This window comes from Schistocerca nitens, chromosome 12, assembly GCF_023898315.1.
Source record: "Schistocerca nitens isolate TAMUIC-IGC-003100 chromosome 12, iqSchNite1.1, whole genome shotgun sequence".
NCBI classification, from domain to species: domain Eukaryota; kingdom Metazoa; phylum Arthropoda; class Insecta; order Orthoptera; family Acrididae; genus Schistocerca; species Schistocerca nitens.
Window position 1 is genome coordinate 153,155,531 of NC_064625.1, and position 17,624 is coordinate 153,173,154.

General features: G+C 36.3%; 1 protein-coding gene across 1 annotated transcript in view; it reads left to right on the forward strand.

Moving 5' to 3' along the window:
* LOC126215023 (cullin-2-like) overlaps positions 1-17,624 on the forward strand; it is a 128,986-nt gene that overhangs the window by 52,752 nt on the left and 58,610 nt on the right. Inside the window, exon 6 of the mRNA XM_049941645.1 lies at positions 5,836-5,998. Coding sequence (XP_049797602.1) covers positions 5,836-5,998 — 163 coding nt within the window. The remainder of the gene's footprint in view (positions 1-5,835; positions 5,999-17,624) is intronic.

A 17,624-nucleotide genomic window follows, 5' to 3' on the forward strand; every position in this document is an offset into this window, starting at 1 on the left:
GCTGTGGTACAGATGAGAACAATAGTGGCACAAGGTGAGCAGTGAGCTGAGTGAATGCAGCATTGCCGGAGCTTCTACCGTACTGAGTGGTGGCTTATAGGAGAACGTGTGAGTTTGTGTTCATTTATAGTGGCCAAAGAGACTGATTGAGGCCACAAAGTGCTTTTTGAAATGGTTATTAAAGACTGAGGAAAACACTAAACAGCCTCTCTATGTGAATCATCGTTCGTTAAGCAAGTCATTTTTGTCTACCCATTGTGGAAATAATTCGTTATGGGAGATGTGTAATAAATGAGGTTCGAGTGTAATAAAAAAAATTATGGTATGTCGGGTACGACATATTCCTGACCTGTTATTGTAGGCTGGACTGACGTGGTATGCAGGCTGGGGTTGGCCCGTGGGCCGTAGTTTGGAGACCCCTGCTCTAAATTGTTTGTCAGTTTAGTGATTGTGTGTAAAATATGTGATATCAGTACTTACAAGGGGAGAAAAAAACATCCCAAATCACTTAAAAAACATTCAGTATAAATTACATATCATTCCATTCTGTCAGTGTTACCGTATTTACTCGAATCTAAGCCGCACCTTAAAAATGAGACTCGAAATGAAGGGAAAAAATTTTTCCGAATCTAAGCCGCACCTAAAATTTGAGACTCGAAATTCAAGGGGAGAGAAAAGTTTTAGGCCGCACCTCCAAATCGAAACAAAGTTGGTCCATTGTAATATGAGACACGATTTAGGTCGAATGAATGAAGATACAGCTACAGTAGTTTGGTTAGAGTCGTAAGCTTCGCAGTTAAGCTTTACCAGGTAGCCATTGCTATGCGTCAGGTGCTCCGTCCGTATTTATACGGGTACCCTTCCTTCTTCACATACTTTGTCTGGTTTGAATTGATTGATTATTTTTCTTGGATCTGACAAGTGCCATTCTCTTTGTTATAGATGTTTACGTCACTCTAAGCTGAAAATGCATTACTGTACTGTGTCGTGCATTGTTTGTCGCATTCTGATTATGCGTGTTTACGACCTGTCCCCGCTCGCGGCTTGGCTTGCTTTTGTGCACGCTACCACCGCTTACAATTAAAAAAAGAGAGAGAGAGGAATCATCTCATTAGCGAAACAGTGGCAAGAGACTGCTCTCTGTTGTTACGTACACACTGCTTTCTTTGATAATGATCAACAAGAACCAAATAATAGACAGCGTATGATAGAACATGTTCTGAACGAGAGTTAGGCAAAAATTTTTCTCCGTTTGAAAATCTTTGCGGCCGCTTCTTTAGTACATCAAATTCTGCACAGAAATTAGAGTCATCTTAGATTTAAAAATGTAGTCAATTGTCATGCTTCATTTCTGACTGTATCACTATTAGGCGTAAGAATAATACGAATATAAACATGACACGATATGTATATTCTTCTGCGTTTGCTTTGTCTCACTCTAGTTTCGTAGTTTATTAGGCAGACAGGATTTAAATGAGTTAGCAGCAAACACGAAAGAATACATGGCAAAATGTTTATATTCGTATTATTCTTATGGTGAAGAGAATACTGCATGCGATTCACAATTCATAAAAGTTCCTATAAGGAGCCATCTCTTCTCACAGGTAGGAAAAAATTCAGAACGTAGGGTTGGCCATATTGACAAACATCCCAAACAGTCTTGCCAGTCGGATTTTCATAGTACATTGAAATGCTGCTACATTCGAAGATGGACAATACAGAATTTGTATTTACTTCGTTGGATAATGTATGAAAATGCAGTGGTCGAAACTCGAGGCGGAGAAAAAAAGTTCGTCTTCCACCCTTTTTTTTTTTTTTAATTTATTTACTTACGCAGAGGGTTTGGCGCCAGTATTTATCTTTGTGCCTACAAAGCATGCCTGTGTAGCGCTACATATATTCACGGCAGAAGTTAGTTGTGGCGGCACCTACCCACATTTTTCATAACTTCCGCTTACTGTGCACTCGATTCTTAGCCGCAGGCGATTTTTTTGGATTACAAAAACCGGAAAAAAAAGTGCGGCGTAGATTCGAGTAAATACAGTAATCAGTAATTATGCCACTAGGTAGATAACCATTCAAATCATTTGCTAGCATAGTCATTTTACATTAAAGACACCTAGTATGAGTAATTACAGTGCATAGAGAGTGTATTAAGCAAAAAAGAAATTAATAATAATAATAAAAAATCATACAGGGGCATGTATGTGGTTTTAATGGCACATAAATGATTACTGAAGTAGTTTCAGAATGTGCAAAAAGATCATAACTTGAGTTTAGCTGTAACTTCCAATATGGCAAATGTTGCATTGCGTCAGAACATCTGTGAACATAAAAGTAAGTGTGCTATGGAAATAAAAGTGAGAAAAAGAGTCCCAAATTACATAACAAAGAGCTGCTGTAGCAATCAAAATGCAATCAAGAGCAACCATATACTGATGAAAACCTGAATGTGCAACACATGTTGAAGATTGGTGAAAGCCAGAAACACATTGTTGTATAAAATAAAGCTGTACAAAAAAGTTTCTGGACGCTGTATTTTTTTCAGGCAGTTCAGTCCACAACCACAAAGCTCAACTACCATTAATATGGATGGATAAATTGATAAGAATCTTTGTGCTGAGCTGCCGATGCAATTCCTAGCACACTTTCACTCAGTTCTGTCCTATGACGTCATCTGCTGGGGCATTGCAGCCAAGGTAGAATGAGTACTTAATCTCCGTGTGTGTGTGTGTGTGTGTGTGTGTGTGTGTGTGTGTAGTAGGAATACTGTGGGAAGCTGCTAAAGAACATCTCAATATGTATCTTTTCTTACCTTTACATGCCAATACGTTTACCCCATAATAGTATTTGTAGTTAATAATCTGAGTGAATAAGTAAAGATCATTTCAAAGTGAAAATAACTATTACAAATGGCTGTGACTATTTAATGCATAGCTGCAGATCAATAAGAGGTACAGAGAAATTAAAACAAAATTCAGAATTTTGTTCATTGTGCTAGTGCAGTGAATCGGAAGATGGGGCATGCTCAGTGATGCGTGGGTGAAAAGTTCCAGGTCATAAGTGAAAATTGCAGATCCTGTGCAGAAGGCACTCTGTGTGTCAACAATTGTAGTTTTGTCATCACATTGTAGGAAAGATTTTGTCGGGTACAATCGAGCCCATCCGAATTTCAACGACTTTTGTGGTTGGCATAAGCAGTTTGTGCAAAGGAAAAGCTGGCCATGTGCACAGGCAGAAAACATTGGAAGAATTTGTCTTTTGTCGGACCTTAGTCCACAGAAACCAGTGTACAATTCCAGTAGGAAGTTTCGGATAATTAGGCATGGTCTCAAACAAAAATTGAAACTGGAACTCAAATTTTATGGAAATTGAAACAGGAAGTCTACATCGAATGTCTTAATTTTGCTATGGTGATGCTGGAAACTATGGAGGAAGAAACTTATGCTGCAACAACTCACTTTTGTGATGAGACAAGCTTCCACATAATTATAAGAGTTACCTGGCACAACATTCGGATATGGAAAACAGAAGAAATGGTTGTGTGTAATAGAAGTCACTGTGACTCATCAAAGGGCAACATGTTCTGTGCAGTGTCAGTACAAAAACTTTGCTGTCCATTTTTCTTCATTGAGCTAAGTAAGCTTTTCAACAAACGTTTTCCTGGACTTACTTGAACAATGGCTGATATCTCAGTGTGATACAGATTCAACAAATTACATCTTTCTGCATGATGTAGTTCCTGCAGATTGGGGTATGGAGGTTTGCATGTTTATAATAGACATCTTCCAAACAATTAGGTTGGCTGTACTGAATTTGATGACACAGTCATTTTTGAATAAGGACATCTGTGGATTTCTTTTTATGTATTATGTGACAGACCTTGTGTTTGTGCCTCCTTTGCAAAAACACTGTTAAAGAACTCAGGATGCATGGTTCTCATGTGGTCATGCTGGTGACATTACATATACTTCATTCATTTTGAATTTCCCTATATATGCATACTTTGTTAATATTCAGATACTAAATTATTTTGTATTTCCTCGAGTAAGAACTGTGAAATTCGCTACCACAGTATTACAAATAAAAGTAATTTATGTATTAACTGTCCATAGTTCAGAATGAGCTTCTATGTTCTTCTGCAAAAGAAAAGTGCACCTTATTAGATACTCCTTCTCTAATTTATTGGAATGTTGGTTTTCAGAAGTGTAAACTCGGCTCAACTCATAAGTTTGTGTTAAACCTTTAGTTATTTTGTCAATAAATAGACAGTTGATAGTGTTTTGTGAAAAAGTTGTGTGCATGCATTGATGAAGTATCACTTAAAAACAGGAGGAGGGTAGTAGGAGAGGGCAAACAGTGGTCTTTATTATAATTGGCCTGTACAGTCAGTGGACGAAAATATGAGAACACAAAAAAAACAACACATTAACATGCCTAATACAGTGCAGGAAAATGTTGGTATTCAAAAACAGCTTGCAGTCATCTTGGAATGGATACGCACAGGTCCCGTATCGTTTTCTAGAGAATCTTGTACCATTCTACCTGCAAAATAGTACTGTTTCTGCTAATGATGATGGGTGCAAAAGTGATTGTGGACTTTTATCTGCAAAGTAGACCATAAGAGCTCAGTAATATTTAGATCTGATGATTTTGGTGGTCAGAGATGAAGTAACAATTCATCTTCTCGTGCTCACAAAACCAGTCCTGAATGATACGAGCTCTGTGAACAGGAGTTGTGTTGTCTTTGAACACAGTATCACCTGTAGGGAATAAACATTGAACCGTGAAATGCACCTTATCAGCCAGAATGGTCACATACTGCATGGCAGTAATGCAACCTTACAGAGTGTACCCATGTGGCCCATGGATTACCACAGTATGGCTGCCAAAGTTGTCAGTGAACTCCTGCCATATTTCACTCTTTGGACGTAAACTTGGCCATAAGTTGGAAACAGTGTGAAACAAACTCATTCACCCAAATGGCATTCTTCCATTGTTCCATAGTCTAGCTTTCTTGGGTTCAGCACCACATATTCCTGTTAGAGGCAGTTGCATCATTGATAAGTGGTATCGGAATACCAGCTCGCCCTGCTGCTGGGGATACCTCCTTTCATATTGTGTCGATGATGACAGGGTTCGTAAGTGCACCATTCAGTTGCGTGGGACTTTTGCCACTTTTGTCCTCTTTATCTTTTCGTCACAATCCTTTTCAATGCCTGTGACAATCACTCAACACACACTTTCATCTGTGTTGTGACTTAGCAGATGATATTCCTCCACTTTCCCTGTATGTGACATGAATCTTCAAAACAATGCCTCTTGAAACATAAAACACTTCAGCAGTCTTGGTTATGGGATCACCCACCATATGAGCACCTACAATGTACACACATTTGAATTCACTTAGCTCCAACATAATGAACACGACATTGTTCTGACTGTGACTGACACTTGCAATGTATTGAGGATATTGCACAAGTGCTGTTTGAGGTCGTATATAACAGCGCAACCAGCCGGGTTGACTAGCATCTGCATTTATGTTCAAACATGTATCTTGTGATATATCCATATTTTGACTAATCCCTGTATAGTAGTAATTCCCATAGCTATCAGTATGGCTATACAATCAATTGTTGCAATTTGTTGTCAGTACACTTTACAGCAGTAGCTGCTTCTCCGTTAATGTATGTCTCGATTATTTGCATATCCCTGATGGCCCTCTTTCGTGACAGAATTTACAGAAATCAAAATGTGAGTGAGTGAATTAGTGAGTTCTATGTTTCTTGTCCTAGGCAGGAAACTGTTTTATGCGAGCTTCCTTCTGCCCTGCAGGAGGAATGCCAAAGGGCGACGCGAGCAGAAGACAGAGTTGCGCTGGGATCTGCGTACCCACTGCTGAGGGGCGTACCTGCCGGTGCTGTCGTCATGAGGGAGGAGCTAGAGAAGCTCGTCAAGGAACGCGGGCTCAATGAGGTGTGGCCCGCCTCGGGTCAAGGTAATGCAACCTAACTGTGTGGTGCATTTGTTCAGTATCAACTCCTCTTGTTAAACCTGTACTAAACATGAGCTGTCTTATCTGAATGGAAGCTTTAGAGGGGTTTATTTCCAGAAGTAGATGTTGACTCTGACTGTAATCTATTGGAATAAACTGAAGAAATAACAGTTAAGAAACCAGTTAAGGAGATGGGACCTGAATAAATTAAAAGAATCATAAGTTGTTGAGATATCAACAAAAATAACCAAGTTTTGAAAATATAATGTAATTAAATAGATAAAAAATCTGTTTACCAAGCAGTTCAGTCCCCTACAATCAGACTTTCCTTCTCATCCAATCCAGTAAGCCTCTCCTGACCCAGGTTTCTTGGCAACTTTACCAAATTATCTCTATTTCCTAAATTGCACCAGTCATTTTCCTTCACCCCTCTTCTTTCTCCTTCAACCCTCCAGCCAGAAGGAGCAGCCAATAATTTTGAAAGCTTGCAAATTTAAATATGTTCTCTGTACATGTGTATTCTCTGCTGCCGCAGGTGAGTAGATTTTTTTATCTATCCATCTAAGCTATAGGTTGTTGAGAGTTTCATAGGGAGCATTTGGTACTGATTGACGGAAACTGGAATGAAATATAAAGTGAACAGGCAACATTGAGAAATGAAATAGTGAAGACAGTAGAGGATCAAGTAGGCAAAAAGACAAGGCCATGTACAGAAATCCTATGATAAAAAATAAAATATTGAAGTTTGTCGAATAAGGGAGAAATATAAAAGTATTGCAAATGAAGCAGGTAGAAGGGAACACAGACATCTAGAAAATGAGATTGGTACATAGTAGCAAAACAGGAGTGGCTAGAGGACTTATGCAAAGCTGCATGCTTGGCATGCATAGTTAGGAGAAAGGTAGGCATCACCTGTAGGAAAATCTGGGATAGACGAACATCTTAGCGAATGCTAGGAACTGAAATGACAAGCCAGTAATAAGCAAAGAAGGGAAAGATGGCAGCAGTTGGACAATACAGTGGGAAAGAACTAGAAGACAATTCTATAGAAAGGGAAGAGAAAGTAAATGAAGAAGAGATGGTAGATATGATACTGTACTAAGAATTTGGCAGAGCACTGAAACACGTAAATTGAAACTAGGCGTCTGGAGTGGATGCCTTTCCTTCAGAATGATTGAGGTCTGTGAGAGAGCCAATCGTGATAATACAGTATACCTAATATTCGAGACAGCCATACCAAAATACTAATTGGCTCCTTCTACCGAGCTCAGATGATATAATTGCTGAATGTTTAAAAAAGAACTTGAATCTCATTACAAATAAGTACCCTACTCATACAGTTATAATTGGTGGAGACTTCAATCTACCCTCAAATTGTTGGCGAAAATACATGTTCAAAGCCGGTGGTAGACAGAAAACATCTTCTGAAATTGTACTAAATGTTTTTTTCTGAAGTTTATTTTGAACAGTTAGTTCATGAGCCCACACGAATTGTAAATAGTTGCGAAAACACGCTTGACCTCTTAGCCACAAATAATCCTGATCTAATAGAGAGTGTCATGACAGATGCAGGGATTAGTGGCGAGGCTCAAAACCATATCAACCAAAACCACTAAAAATAAACGCAAAAAAGAGCTATTAAAAACAGCAGATAAAAATTCACTTGATGCCTTTCTAAGAGAGTGTCTCCATTCCTTCCAAGCTAATTATGTAAGTGTAGACCAGATATGGCTCAAATTCAAAGATACAGTATCGACAGCAATAGATAGATTCATATCACATAAGTTAATAAGAGACAGGACTGATCCACCATGGTACACAAAACACATCAGAACACTGTTGTAGAATCAATGAAAAAAGCATGCCAAATTCAGAACAACACAAAATCCCCAAGACTGGCTAAGTTTCACTGAAGCTCGAAACTTAGTGTGGACATCAATCTGAGATGCTTTTAATAGTTTCCACAATGAAACATTGTCTCAAAAACCCAACGAGATTCTGGTTGTATGTAAAGTACACCAGTGGCAAAAAACAGTCAATACCGCCACTGCGTGATAGTGATGGAAATGTTACCAATGATGGTGCCACTAAAGTAGAGTTACTAAATACAGTTTTCCGTAATTCCTTCACGAAAGAAGACAAAGAGAATTCAAAACCAGAACAGCTGTTAGAATGAGAGACATAAAAGTAGATACCTTAGGTGTTGCGAAACAACTCAAATCACTTAAGAAAGGCAAGTCTTTTGGTCCAGATGGTATACCAATCAGGTTCCTCTCAGAGTATGCAGACATAATAGGGCTTTTCTTAGCAATCATATAAAATCGCTCAATTGACGAAATGTCTGTTCCTAAAGACTGGAAAGTAGCACAGGTCACACCAATATTAAAGAAAGGACATTGGAGTAACCCATTGAATTACAGACCCATATCACTGACCTCAATTAGCAGTAGGATTTTGTAGCATATACTGTACTGAAACATTACGAATCACCTTGAAGAAAATGACTTATTGGTACATAACCAACACGGATTCAGAAAATATTGTTATTGTGCAACACAGCTAGCTCTTTATTCCCATGAAGTAATGAGTGCTGTTGACAAGGGATCTCAGATCGATTCCATATTCCTAGATTTCCAGAAGGCTTTTGATACCATCCCTCACAAGGAACTATTAATTAAATTGTGTGCATATGGAGTATCGTATAAGTTGTGGGACTGGATTCGTGATTTCCTCTCGGAGAGGTCACAGTTCGTAGTGGTAGACAGTAAATCATCGAGTAGAACAGAAGTGATATCTGGCGTTCCGCAAAATAGTGTCAAAGGCCCTCTGCTGTTCCTGATTATATAAAATGATCTAGGTGATAATTTGAGTAGCCCCCTTAGATTGTTTGCAGATGATGCTGTAATTTACCATGTAGTAAAATCATCAGATGATCAATTCCATGTACAAAAGTATCTAGAGAGAATTTCTGTATGGTGCAAAAAGTGGCAATTGGCACTAAACAAAGAAAAGTGCGAGGTCATCCACATGGGCACTAAATGAAATCCGATAAATTTTGGGTATACGATAAATCACACGAATCTAAAGGCTGCCAATTCGACTAAATACATAGGAATTACAATTACAAGCAACTTAAATTGGAAAGCCCACATAGATAATACTGTGGGGAAGATGAAACAAAGACTGCGCTTTGTTGGGAGAACACTAAGAAGATGCGACAAACCCATTGAAGAGACAGCCTACTTTACACTTGTCCATCCTCTGCCGGAATATTGCTGCGCGGTATGGGATCGTTACCAGGTAGGACTGACAGAGGACATCGAAAAAGTGCAAAGAAGGGCTGTTCGTTTCGTGTTATCGTTCAATAGGGGTGAGAGTGTCACAAATATGATACGCGAGTTGGGGTGGCAGTCTCTGAAACAAAGGCAGTTTTCTCTGCGGCAAGATCTATTTACGAAATTTCAATCACCAACTTTATCTTCCGAATGCGTAAATATTTTGTTGACACCTACCTACGTAGGGAGAAATGATCATCGTAATAAAATAAGAGAAATCGGAGCTCGAATGGAAAGATTTAGGTGTTCCTTTTTCCCACACGCCATTCGAGAGTGGAATGGTAGAGAAGTAGTATGAAAATAGTTTGATGAACCCTCTTGTCAGGCACTTAAGTGTGAATTGCAGAGTAACCATCTAGATGTAGATGTAGATGCAAGGCAAGTGAAATACCCTCAGATTTCAAGTAGAAGTAATAATCTCAGTTCCAAATCAGGCAGATGTTGACAGGTGTGAATGTTGCTCCAAAATCAGTTTAATAAGTTGCAAACTACTACTACAAATTATTTTCAAATGGTGGAGAAATTGTCAGAAGCCAACCTCAGGGAAGGGCAGTTTGGCTTCCAGAGAAATGTGGGTATATATGAGGCAATGATATCCCTACTACTTATCATGAAAGACTGAAGAAATGCGAATCTACATTTATAGCATATGTAGGAGAGATAAAACACTGGAAGTGAAAGGGTATCTGCAACTTGGACAGAAACCACAGTGTATTTACAAAAGTTAGAAGAGATTATAAAGGGATGCACTCGGTTGAGAATGGAGAGACACGGTTGTGGCTCATTTCTGATCTTATTCAGTCTGCATACCGAGCAAGCAGTAAAGGAAGCCAAGGAGAAATTTGGAAATGCCTTAAAATTCAGGTAGAAGAAATAATGACATTGAGGTTTGCCGATGACATTGTAACCCTAGCACAGACGGCAGGGACTTGGAGAAACGTGATAACAGTGAATAGTGTCTTGTAAGATGTTATAAGATGAACTTAAAAATACGTGAAACAAGGATTACGTGACATAGATGAATTAAATCAGGAATTAAAGCAAGAAATTGAAATATTGTATCCCGGCTAAGACACAAGTTGAAAATATGGTCACTATTTTTTATTTACTTAAATTTGCCATATTTCGTGACAGTACCTTTTCCGTTAGACGTTTGCAAGGCGATATTAGTCTTGGCTTCAGTTGTCTAAGTATGATTCCACAATGCATCTTTGTCGGCTGCAGAAAAGACGTGGTTCAACGTGTTTGCCCCATTTTGGTGTTTCAAATACCATTTCTTCAAATGTAGTTTCTTTTTTTATGGTTAATACAAAAAAATAGTAACATAATTCAACATTATTTATGACGGCGACCTTCACATTGTTCTTCCGTCAACACACACCGAGAGTTACCTGCCGACTGACTATAGTCAAAGACGACTCCAGCGTTAAAGATATTTTACACAACACACAAGCTTCTACTTGTAATCAGTCTCTTTGCTATTCTTCGATACATTTACTAATAGTAATCAATATGCTTTCACTCTCAAAAACATAAGTAAATTAACATATAATAAGGCAAATTACAATAAATTCTGACAAAAAGTATAAAAAAAAAAATTACAATTTGGTATCGACAAATACAGTAAAAAAAATAACATCTCCCAGATCCATTACAACTGCTCCCCAGGGCTTTTGTTGTTATGGACATATACAACAAAATCCCAACCACACTCAGTGATGGATCTGTATTACACAATTAGTACATTAATGATGCAGTCTGATAACCTCTTCCAAATTTGGACTCTTTGAATCTGTGGACTTGTTACTGGCTGTTGTTGCAATTATACTTCCCCATCAATCCCATACACAAAAAATTCAAGTAAAGAAATTATTTGACATGACAAATATATATGGTATAAAACATACATGAGAAATATTCTAACACACAGCATACAGATTGAAAATAATAGGAAGGTAAAACTCATTTCCTAGAATAAGATTAATTTTTTTTTTTTATATTTGCCTTATATATATATTATATATATATATATTATTTTAATTTTTTAAATTATTTTTTCATGTTTTTTGTATATTTTTTTGCTTATGATTTTCTTTTTAAATTTTTTTTACTCATGGTTTTTTTATTTTGTATTTTTTGTATCTTTTTTTTTTTTCTTATGATTTTCTTCTTTTAGTACAGCTAAAGATACATCAGTATTATCTAAATTTTTTGCAATTATTTATGTACACTTGCCCCTCTACTACAATATTCGCCGACCGCGGTGGTCTTGCGGTTCTAGGCGCGCAGTCCGGAACCGTGCGACTGCTGCGGTCGCAGGTTCGAATCCTGCCTCGGGCATGGATGTGTGTGATGTCCTTAGGTTAGTTAGGTTTAAATAGTTCTAAGTTCTAGGGGACTAATGACCACAGCAGTTGAGTCACATAGTGCTCAGAGCCATTTGCACTACAATATTACTACAAGTCACATTCTTGTGAAGAGTACTTTTGCTCCCCACAACATCAGTATAAACAACAATACACTGCTCATATATCATGAGGCTTTATCTACAATTGGTTTTGAAACTTATACCTTTGCATGCATGTTCTCACATGCATGCCTTCACCCACAGGGAAGACTTAGCTTCCAAAAATTAGAAAAATTCAGAAATGCTCACTATGGAGACTTTTTTTTTTTGTAAAAAAGTAAATATAAATCTTTCTCTCATTCTTTGTTACAATAGTGTTTTTTCATCAGTTTCAATTAACATGTGACTTCAAATTATTAATTTACTTGCAAATATACATACTTGGTTGTACACGTAGTTTTGTTCAAACAAGCATATTCCAGTGGAGGACTTTTGTTTTAGATAATAATAGGTTATTTAAATTTTGAAATTATGATTTCTGTTTATACAGTTTTAAAGAGACAACATTCCTGAGACCAAATAATTTCTTTGACTTAGGATACATCAAACGATAAGCATTAGGGTGTGGATTTTCTATGACTTCAAAAGGCCCAATATAGATATCAAAGAATTTTTTAATTTCTGAAGTTAACATTTTTGATTTTTCATGACATTTGACCAGAACAAGATCCCCAATTTTGAAAGTGGTTAATTTTACCCTATTGTTATGTCTTTATTCCTCTTTTCCCCTTGTTTCCTCACAGTTTGCCTGACAATATCTTCTCTCTCTTGCATAGTTAAAGGTGTACATTTAGGAAATTCAATAAGTTCTGATATAAGATTTGGAGGTCTAATATTAAACATTATCTCATACGGTGAAAATCCTGTGGAACTATGTTGTAGGCTATTCATAATATCTTCAAAATTTTGAATGTGCTCAAACCAGGTTGGATGTTTATGGCTACAATAGGTTCTACAAAGTCTCCCAATTTCCCTCATATATCTTTCTGCAGGATTGGTGGACGGAGAATAAACAGATATAAGTATATGCTTCAATTTTGATCTTTCAATAAACTTTTTCCAAATTTTAGAGGTGAACTGTGAACCATTATCTGATAATATAGCTTTTGGTTTACCCACCTGTGCGAAATAATCTCTTTCAATTTTTATTATAATTTCATGGCTAGTAGCTTTTTTCACTGGATATAGTTTAATTAATTTTGAAAATACATCTACCATAACAAATATGTAACAGTGACCACCTTTACTCTTTGGTAACATTCCATATAAGTCCACTGCGATAAGCTCTAAAGGTTTTTCCGGAATAATGTTTTGCATCTCTCCACCACATCTTTGATTGCTCACTTTAACTCTCTGACATTTGTCACAGGTTGCCAATTCTTTTCTTTCCAATATTGTAAAAATAAACATTTTCTTGTATCTTTTGAATGCACTTCTGTATCCCACAATGACCAAAACTTTCATGTATGTAAATGATCAGCTTATCAGCATCTGCCTCTGGCCAACACAGTTTCCAATTATCAGAATCTACATCTGTTCTCCGAAATAAAATCCCCTTATGTAATTTGTAAAATTTATCAAGTTTCTCATACCCCTTCTTGCCTAAACATTCTTTGATTAATTTCCAACTCTGATCTAAATTTTGATTTTTTCTAATTTTGTTACACATAGCTCTAATTGTTTTTTCATTTTCCACGCCTTTCAAGTATCTAATTTTAAATTGCTTTTCCTCCTCTTGTTCAAAAATCTCCTTTTCTCCCCCAATTGGCAACCTTGAAAGTGAATCAGCTACTACATTCTCAGAACCTTTTATGTGTTTGATTTCAAAGTCAAACTGTTGCAGAAGTATTGCCCATCTGGTCAATCTACTGTGGTATAATTTGCACTCTTGTAAGTAACTCAAAGCTTTGTGATCCGAAAATACTACGGATTTATGTCCAATAAGGTAAATTCTAAATTTTGTAAAAGCCCAATGAATTGCCAAAAGTTCCTTCTCTGTGACTGTATAATTTTTCTCATGCTTGAGCAACATTCTGCTTGCAAATGCTATGGTACAATGTATCTTAACTCCATTCTCTACTCTTTCTTGAAATAACTCTGCTCCAAGCCCATAATTACTGCTATCAGTGTTCAAACAAAATGGTAAATTAAAATCAGGTCTGTGTAATCAGTGTTGCTTCCTCAACTCTTGCTTAATTTTATCAAACTCTTCCTGACAACTTTTATCCCTAACCCAAACAGTGCTTTTCTTAAGTAACTGACTTAAACATGGTGCATTCAGACTCTGATCACTTATGTGTTTTCGGTAATAACCGCATAACCCAAAGAACGACTTTAATTGTTTTTTAGTCTTAGGAATAGGAATTTCTGAAATTGCTTTAATTTTTTCTGGATCTGCCAAAATTCCCTTGTCTGTGACAACATGATCCAAAAATTTTAATTCAGAAACTGCAAATTTACATTTCTCTAATTTCAATGTCATCCCCCCTTTTCTAAGTTTTTCACAAACTGACGTCAAAATCGAAAAATGTTCCTCCCAATTTTGCCCTGTAACCAAAATGTCATCTACATAAATTATCAGTTTAGACGCAAGTTCTTGCCCCAGTACATGATCCAAAGCTCTTATAAATTCAGAAACAGAAGAATTTAACCCAAATGGCACAACACAATATTGGTAACTCTTACCATTGTACAAGAAAGCAGTATATTTTCTAGAATTAACCGAAAGTGGTACCTGATGAAAACCCGAAGTTAGATCCAAACTTGACATATATTTTATATCTGTAAATTTATAGAGTAACTCATCAATATTTTCGGGATGGTCTGTCTGTCTGAACAAAGTTTTGTTTAAGTGTCTAGAGTCCAAAACCAATCTTACTCCACCATCTTTTTTCGAAACTACTACTAGAGGATTATTATATGCACTGATACTCCTTTCTATTATATTACATCCTTCCATTTTTTTCAGCTCTTTCTCAACAGCAGGTCTTTTTGATATTGCAATACTATATGGTTTTATGAAAAATGGTTCATGAGGTTTTACCTGAAGCTCACACTGATAACCCTTTACCCTACCAGGTATGTCACTGAACACATCACTGTATTCCCACAGCAGATTTTCTAACTGTTGTTTTTGCTCCCCAGATAAATTTTGTGTTTCTGAAATTTTCAAATTTACTAAATTCCCAAATTCAACTTCATCAGTATCAAATCTATGAGTTTCAATATTCTCCAATCTATTTTCTTTTAGTAAATTGATACTGTCAAAATTTCCATTACTCTGATCACCAAGTGTGTTCACAAAATTTGTCTAAATGTATTCCCTTTCACTAGTTTCTATCAAAAGTTTTCTTCCAACCCAATCAAATGCTGTATTTACTTTTACTATCCAATTCATACCCAAAAGAAAATCCTCATTAAATTCCTGAATTACAAAACATCCATGTGTGAACAACTTGCCTTCAATTAAAAATGTCACTAAAGCCTGGCTTTTTACCAATTTACTGCTCTTCCCAGTAGCACCTTTTATCTTTACCCCAACAACTGGCATTTCAACATAATCTTTCCCCACTTTCAATTTCTTGCTTAACCTTTCAGATATTCCCGAGATCTCACTTCCTGTATCAATTAAACATTTACCAATCCATGACCCAATTTGGACTTTTATATAAGGACTGCAAAATTGATCACTTTTCTCAGAACCTGTATCCTCATGTAATAAATCACTTTCAATTTCCCCAAACCTATACTTATCAGAATCATATGGTATATGATTACATGTATTATTTGTCACAGTTATAAAATTTGCACAAGATACAAAATTGTCATTAGTACTCTCTATTATCTCAAATAGCCAAGAATTTTCATCCAAATCACATTGTATACTATTGAAGTATTTATCCTTCAGCTTTTCAAAAATAAAATATCTCATCTTTTTCCACCACTCAGGACATACAGTTTCACATACATTAATAAGCATCTTTCTAAAGTTCTTGTCAAAAGAAATAGTTTCACTGTTCAGCCATATATTCATAAGAAATGTGTGTGTATCATTAGTATCTGTAAAAGTTTCACTTAGGCTAGAAGTTATACATGTGTCATCGTTATTTGTGTAGTCAGATTCTTTACCAACAACATCAAAATTGACACTTTCACATACATCCAGCTTGTGAGCTTTATTCATCCTGGTAACATCCCTGGGAATTTCTATAATATTCTCACTATTTAATCCATTTTCAACCATGTGTATACCCAACTCCCTATTTAAACTAATGAAATACCTTTCCTCAACATCATCATCAATACCATTACCATCATTATCAACTTTATCATCAACATCATTATCATTACACATATTCAGGTCATACACATTCAAATTATCCCCCAAAATATTATTTCCCCTTTCTAAAGTTACCAGATCCCTTTCACCAATATTTTCATTCTCACAGCATGCATTCTCTCTTTCATTCACACACATCTCTGAACTACTACAAATTACATCATCTGACAAAGTGTTGTTCTTTTCTGCCCAAGTGTAAAACTCTGTTAAATTAAATGAATCACAATTACTTTATCTACTGTGTGTTCTTGTGTACTGAAAATGTCATCTTTATCATCATTATTTTCCTCTTGAAATTTCTTCAATAAGTAACAACTAATGACCTCATGTGATAGCTTAGGTTTGGAACTGTCATATTTGGGTTTATGATAGTCACATCCATTGGTCCTTTCATCATGCTCACCTTCTGCCTCAACCTTGCGGACCTTCAAGGGGGCGTCTACTCGTTTTTTATTTCCGGTTCCTGTTTGAACTGTTGATTGTGGTTCTGCCAATGTCTCTGACCAACATTTCTGTTCCCATTCCTATGCCAAACATTACCTGATTGTTGGTAGTTTCTATTGTACTGATCTCTAACAAAATTTCTGTGATTTTGATCCCTAAAGTGTTCTCTATTTTGTTGATTATTTCCGCGAAAATGTTGTTCTTGGTTTGGATAAAAATTATGGTCCCTCTTTTGAAAATTGTTATATCCGCATGAATTTTGACTGACACCATGATATTTGTTTTGTTCCCTTTTTTGAAAGTTATCATTTCCCCAATTTTGACCATTACCTTTCTGAGTAAACCCACTGTGTGTTCTTGTTGTTACCCTATCCAACTTTTCAATATAATTGAGAAACTGCTCTACATTACTATCAGGACAATGAACTAAACTCAACTGCATTGCTGATGGCAATCTTCTCTTTAAGGTATCAATTTTGATCAAGTCATCCAAAGGTTTTGTTAAATGAATAAGTTTTTGAAGTTCACTTTTGCAAAATTGTTTCATGTTCCCATCTGATTCTCTATAGTTTCTCCCATTCAAAAATTCACTTTTGATTCTAGTTTAAGATCATCCCAAAAATTTTCCAGAAATTTTGATTAAAATTCTGAAAAGGCCATCCCCAAAGTTACAACCTGGTTTGCCCAAGTCAAAGCTTCCCCTTCCAAGAATTTTTTCACAAATTTAATTTTCATATCATCTGGTGAGTGAGGTAAAAAACAATCCTTACAATACTGTATAAAATCAACGGGATGTAAGGGTCCACCTACTGAAAAGTGCTTCACTGGAATATTAGATACAAGATTGCATGTGTTGACATTGTGATTTTTGCTTTGAAATTCAATGTCAAAACTTTCAAGTTTTTCGCTAAGTTCACTGACAGATTTTTTGTTTTCTAAATCATTGCACTCTATTTTCTTTCTAGAGTAACCAAACGATTGTCAGTTTCTTGTTGTACATTTTTTACTAAAACTTTTGTGTTCTCATCCAAATTTTTAATTTCCCCTATTATCTCATTAAATTCAATTAAATTTCTTTCCCTATCTACCAGTAACTCATTTTTT